Here is a 7212-nt window from a genome sequence, read left to right as displayed (position 1 = left end):
TTCAAGCATATTAACAACATCTTTATTATATATATTCTTAAATTTGTAAAAATAGTTAAATAGTTTTAAGAAAGTATTTTTAATTTTTTTTAAAAAAAATTTATTAAAAGACTTTTAAATATTTATAAGAATAACAGTGATAATTATTAATATTGAAAATAATTATTTTTTAATATAATATCAAAAACTTTAATATTTATTTATAAAGATTAAATTATAATCAATATAATAATTAATATCAGATTCAAAAAATCTTATCTTTATTAGAGAAAATAATATTATATTATTTATAATCTACTATGACAGTTTTATTAAAACTTATAATTTAATGATTTTTTTAACTTTTTATAATTTACTTTTCATATTTTAATATATTTTTATATAAAATTTAAAATGATAAAAATATAGTAATTTATTTTAGAATTTATTAATATTTTTATTAAAATAATATATTATTTAAAACTAAAAAAATTTTTTATTTAAAATTTTTTAAACTTAATTATAATAAGTTTTATATTTATTTCTTAATAATTAATATTTATATATTTATATAATAGTATATTTATTTAATTTTTATAATTTTTTAATATAAATAATTATAATTTAATTTAATTAAATATAAAAATATTTTTTTAAAAATAAATAAATTATAAATTTAAAATATTATTTAAATTAAAAAAGTTTTTAATTAAGTTTATAATTAAAAGCTAAATAGCTTCAAAAGTTTAATTATTATTATATAAAAAAGTTAATTCAATATAAAAAGTTTATTTTTTAAAATTTTATTTAATATATTATATTATATTATATTATTATTATTATTTTTAATATCTTTATATTTTATATTTTATATTTATTTTTTATTTGAAAATAATTTATTATATTAATTTATATTATTATTATTTAATTTAAAAGTGTAGTAAATTTTATATTAATAATTTTAAATTGCAACTTGTAAAAATATATTATGTTTGAGAATATATTAATTATTATATATCAAATTCTGATATTTTAAATCAGATAAATATTATAGTTACTGACTATATATATCAATATATATTAATAATTAAAGAATAATAACATTAATAGTCAAATGATTCAATGAAGCAATGTAAGTATATTTGTATTTGTTACTGGTACTGGTACTGTAAAGCCAGCTACAACTAGTTTGCTGGTTCTCTCTTTTCTTTTCTTTTTGTCTTTTTTTTTTTTTTTCAATTGTCCTTTTTGATACTAGATATACTACTACCTTTGCCCTACGTTACCACCAGCCCGAACACCAACCAACACCAACCACCCGTATCAACCCGTCCTCCTCTCTCTATTCACCACAACCATCTTACCATCTTATTCTTATTATCTTAGCCACCAATCTACCCATCTATCATCTACCTATCCACCATATACAAACTACCACTATACCCATTAACCGACCCTTCCTTCACCCGTTCCCCAAACTTTATGTATGTAACCCTACGTTGTATAACCCCCCTCCCCTCCGCTTCACTTCCCATGCCATGCTTATCCAACGCCCGCTGATGGTAGTCACTCATCCCGAATCCCGAATCCGCTCTCTCCTCTGTTCCCCTTCCCCTTCCTCTTCCTCCAGCAACCAACACCAAAGCAACCCCAACTAACTCTTCTAACTGTCGACTAGCCCAACTTCATTCACCCTTACGAGTAGCTGCCCTCTCACCTGCCTTCTTTCATCCGTTGTAGCTTGGCTTGTAACGTCCCATTTTCGTCCACCACCCCTCTACCCACCTCCAATTGTGATAACATCTCCTGATCTTTTTGGCACCCTCCCTTCGACCACCTGTTCCTCCTCTCCCTCCTCTCATTCCTGGCACTTCAAGCGATCCCTACGGCGTACCCAAGGACCGATTTACCACCCAGAAGGGGATATGGAACCAGCGAACGTCTCCTCTCAACCAAGAACGATCTCCATCCACTAAACTCCACAAACACCCTTCTCAAGTATCCTTCAGTTCCTGGTCGCTCAGGAAACAGTCAAGCGCAATTTCACTTTAGAGACGCCCTTTTGCTCCTATCTATCCCCGCTCCCACGTTAGTTTAGCCGTGGACATCGCACCAAATCCAGTGCTATTGGTTATTCTTCTCTCGACTAACACAGCGCCCGCCACTCGCCAGTCCTGAGCAATACTTCTTTTGCAATTGATCTTGATGCATCTACGTCCACTTCTACTCGTCTCACTCCTGACTTTAATATAACACCCATCTTCCGTTTACTGACCAAAGCTCCGATGACCTAATCAGCAACCCTTCGACGCGAGGACCATGTTTAACACCCTTGATTCTTCAAACCAAGTTGAGTTGCCACAACCCTCCAACCGCCCGACACCCCTCCACTCGTACACCACTGGGTCCGATTCCCGTGCCGCAAAACCTCCATTAAGACAGTCGGCAAGTTTCACGGCCTGCCAACCATCCATGGATTCATTCCCTTCACCTCCTGCTGAGGATAATACAAACACTTCATCCTCGAAGCGCTATTCAGATGATGGTGGTGGTGGTGGAGGTGGAGGCGGGGGAGTAGCGGCCGGTGCTGGCAGCGGCGGCGGGGGGAGTAGATTAAGTTTGAGTAGACGCAAGGCAGGATTTTCCAACTTCATGAATACAATGTTGGGTTGCCCCCGAAACATTAAAATATCAGCACCGGAAAACCCTGTCCACGTCACCCATGTTGGATATGATAACGAGACTGGTCAATTTACGGTACGTGAATATTTTCTTTTACCCCCATAACCTTCCCTTTGTGTCCTGAGTTCACTGCTCCCGCTCCACCACAACAAAACTAACTAATCTCGTTGGTACTGTTTTAGGGTTTGCCCAAGGACTGGCAACGCATGCTCCAGGAAAGCGGTATTTCGAAGAAGGAGCAGGAGCAACACCCGCAGACTATGGTGGATATTATGAAATTCTATGAGAAAAGCGCTGCGGGTAGGGACGATGATGATGTTTGGCACAAATTCGGCCATGCAATGCCTCACGAGCAAACAGACACCGGGCCCGGCTCAAAACACCTGCCTGCTGCGTTGAGCTCCGCTGCTTATTCACTAATGCCCATCATAAACTCCCCTCCTACTAGCCCTCGTTTCCCTCAGAACCACGAAGGGAGCTTCGAAAACCCCAGAGCCCCACCACCAATCCCTCGTTCAGCTTCAAGTGGCAATCCTTTATCCCCCAATAAAGCATCCCCCTTCGCTAGCAGAGCACCAAACCGTGCGGCTCCAAAACCTCCAGGTGGTGTGCCGAACAATAATAACCTTGTTCCTGTGCGACCTGCCCCCCCACCCCCTGTTTCAAAGGATGGCATAGCTGGATCGCATAGATCGGCTCAGGAGGCCACTGTGCCACAGTTTGTTGGCCGTTCAATTCCAGAATCTTCACAATTTCCCCCAGAGAATCGTCCTAGTCGGTCCAATTCAAATGCCAATGATACAGGCCCTGCAAGAAATGCGCCTGCTCCTGTCCACGTCACCTCTCCAGCTCAATACCAACAGCTACAAGAACAGGCTATTACCGCTGCTCAACATGCCATCTCCAGCAAACAGCTTGAGCGCACAAGAAGCCAACGCCAGCATCAGCAGCAACCGCCATCGCCGCCACCACCCGCTCTGCAGTTCCAACCTGTCCCTCCAAGTCAACAACACCAGCAACCTTCCCCTCCTCTTCTCTCGGATTCGTCGAGGCTAGACCATCAGCAGTTAACCCCGCCTACACCTCAACAGCAGTTTTCTCAGAGGCCACCAGTCTCCCAACAAGGGCTCCAACAACAAGGTCACCTTGGTCCATCTCCCCGTCCGCGACAGAGATCACGTCAAAGCAATGGTATTGATATCAGAGCCCGCCTAAATGCCATATGCACAGCCGGAGATCCAACCCGCAAGTATAGGAACCTGAATAAAATTGGCCAGGGTGCCTCAGGAGGTGTATTCACGGCTTATGAAAATGGCACCAACAAATGCGTCGCAATCAAGCAAATGAACCTCGAGCTTCAGCCAAAGAAAGACCTTATTATAAATGAGATTCTGGTCATGAAGGACAGCAAACACAAGAATATTGTCAACTTCATGGACAGCTTCCTACATGGCGGTGATCTCTGGGTAGTGATGGAATACATGGAAGGTGGAAGTTTAACAGACGTTGTTACATTTAACATCATGACTGAAGGCCAAATTGCCGCTATTTGTAGAGAGGTATACTTTTCTCTTTCATTCCTGACCAGCATCAACCATTACTTCATTGTACTAATAAAATCCAGACCCTAAATGGCTTACAGCACCTTCATTCTAAGGGCGTCATTCACCGAGATATTAAATCAGATAACATCCTTTTGTCATTGAATGGCAACATCAAGCTGAGTATGTGCTGCCCTTCTGCATTAAGACGATACCGGTCACTGACACACTAACTAGCCGACTTCGGTTTTTGTGCTCAAATCAACGATTCCCAGAATAAACGGAATACCATGGTGGGAACTCCGTACTGGATGGCTCCCGAAGTCGTTACACGAAAGGAATACGGACGCAAAGTTGATATTTGGAGCTTGGGTATTATGGCGATTGAAATGATCGAGGGGGAACCACCATACCTTACTGAATCGCCCTTACGTGCTCTCTACCTTATCGCAACTAATGGCACCCCGACTATCAAAGACGAACACAACCTATCCCCAGTTTTCCGAGAATTCCTGCACTTCGCCTTAAGGGTTGACCCCGAGAAACGAGCGTCTGCTCATGACTTACTAAAGGTGTGTGATTTTTTTTTGCGATGACGGGTGGGTGCCACGACTGTTGTCCACTCTTTGCTAACTTCCTCCGTGTAGCATAACTTCATGTCGCTATGCGAGCCTCTTCCCAGCCTTGCACCTCTAGTGAGAGCAGCCCGAATCAGCAGGGCCCAGGAAAAGGCTCAAAAAGGCAACGGCTGAGTCATGCTTTCGCCATCTGTCTAGCTCTTTACATCTCTGGTAAAATATAAAACGGTGGAGCTTCTTGTTCTTCGCTGCTTGCATCCGATACCCCCACTTCCCTGTTTTCTACCCTTTTCCTATTCCATTCCCCGTTACGCTGTTTGTTTCTGTCCTCGCTATTAAGATGAGGCAGGCCATCGATTTTTTTAAGTTTTATCCCCCAAACTGTGCGAGTCATATTTGCCCTTTTATATCATTTCGCTCCTCTGATATCTACTTCTTACCCAAACATAGAGTGCTCTGATCTAAAACTTTATTATTCCTCCTTATTTAATTTACAAGTTTTTACTGTCTATGTCTTGTTCTTATTTTGATCTTGATTTTTATTTTTTCCATTTTGAAAGAAACTACTCATGATTTGACATTATTTATTGACGATAATATGCTAGAATGTTGGTGATATATGATCGTGTATCCCTATTTTATGTTCCGCCGGTCACAAGATTCCGTTTAATTTCCGCCCTATTTCTACTTCGGTCAACTTTCACCCACTGTCCGTTGTCATTATCGGTGCAACCCTTGATCTCGGCCGCGGAACGGATGGTCCGTTTTCTTTTCCTCTCTCTGCTCCCCTCCTCTCTCAGCTCACCTGACCTCAGCACCTAGTAGTCTCCAATACAACCTGGCAATATTCACAATCCGTTATTACTATTACTATTACTATTATTATTTTCTTAGAGCTTCATGTGTAGCTGTGTATGTATTCAATTTCCCCTTCCAGTTTAAAAGACCTAGGTAGATAGCCCTAAAATAAGAACATTAATCAGCCACCATGCAAAGATACATATATATGACGATACAACTGAATGGTTATTTAATTGATCTTTGAGTATCTAGTTATGACAGAATGGCAAGCTTAATTAATTGCAGAGTTTGCACGCTATGAGAACGACTATGGTGGAAAGCAGGTCATGTGATGGAATTGTCTGACACCCACTCACCATAGTAGGACTTGATACTTTATATAAAAATAGGCCTACTGCCTAGCACAGGTACAAAATCAACTGGAAAAACAAGACAGTGAAAAAGAATCAGTTAAAATGAAGATAAAAAAAGAAATTCATTCATTCTCTCAACTTCACAATCTTCTTCTAGTATGTGAACATAGTGACTTTTAATAAATTGATGAGATAATTAGCTAAAGATAAATCAATTTGATCAGTAGTATCTAAATCATTATTATATGATTTAATAGAATATGTTAAAATGATAACAATTTCTGCAAGATTTGCAGTTTAAAAAGAATTATTATTATCTTTAATAGAAAACTTAACAGTAGAATTATTAGCTATTTTATCTTTATTATTGTTCTTATTCTTATTTTTTTTCTTATTAAAATTTCTTATTTTATTGACATTATTTTTCAATCAATCTTCAAAAGCTTTGTTTAAATAAGCTAGCTAGTAGATTTCATGAAAAGAGGTTTTGCATTCAGAACATATAGTTTAGTCCTTATAATTGTAACTATAATAAATATCAGATCAGAGGTTGAAGTGAGATTCTGAATAGAATAAATTGATAGTATTGATCTATGTAAAAGCTTATATAATCTTTTTATCTTTGAGAAAATTAATCTAGAAGCAGATTACTTTTATAATTAAGATAATATTCAGTATAATAGTTGTAAATTTTAAGATATAAGTCTCTTCAACCTTCTTTTGAATATAATTCTACCAAGTGATAAGTAAAACTAAGTAAAAAACATAAAATATCAAATTTTCAGAGGAAAAAATTTAAATATCTTCAAATCATCAGAGTTGTATAGAATTTATTAAAAAAAATATGTATATTATCTGTTCTTAAATTGATAAATATTATAAAAACCAGATAAGCATTTTATTGAAACTATATTTTTAAATTTGAATATTTCTTCTTAATTGCATGTCAAAGAGAGTCAAAGAAAGTAGATAATATGAGTCTCATCAATCATGAATGCAAAACCTGATAAATAAACTAAAAATAATGAATAGAAAGAAATAAACTTATCAATTCTTAGTCTATTAGAAAAGTGTTCATTGAGAGTTATCAAATGAGCTTTGAGTTTGCTTCTGCTCTAATAAAACTTAGCACTAAGCATTTACTAGTTTGAACTTTATTGATAACTTTTATATCAAGTAGTTAGCAATGTTAGTAAGTATATTTAATTTATTGATACTTGTTATATTTTTTTTAAATTGAGTATTTATTTTACTAATATTACAATCTAATTTATAAAG

At 36.8% G+C, this 7212-nt stretch overlaps 1 protein-coding gene across 1 annotated transcript; it reads left to right on the top strand.

The window, feature by feature from the left end:
• Window positions 1-1856: 1856 nt before the first annotated feature.
• PADG_08706 (STE/STE20/PAKA protein kinase) lies at window positions 1857-4954 on the top strand (the record flags this gene model as incomplete). Its single annotated transcript, XM_010765704.1, has 6 exons — window positions 1857-1977; window positions 2278-2736; window positions 2844-4220; window positions 4286-4385; window positions 4440-4774; window positions 4850-4954. Coding segments are annotated over 6 exons (2497 nt in total), but the record flags the coding sequence as incomplete, so codon positions are not given.
• Between the last annotated feature and the right edge of the window lie 2258 nt (window positions 4955-7212).

Source organism: Paracoccidioides brasiliensis (genome assembly GCF_000150735.1).
Source record: "Paracoccidioides brasiliensis Pb18 unplaced genomic scaffold supercont2.33, whole genome shotgun sequence".
In the NCBI taxonomy this organism is placed as follows: Eukaryota; Fungi; Ascomycota; class Eurotiomycetes; order Onygenales; family Ajellomycetaceae; genus Paracoccidioides; species Paracoccidioides brasiliensis.
Note: the sequence above shows the minus strand (reverse complement) of the source record. Positions and strands in the feature narration are given on the sequence as shown.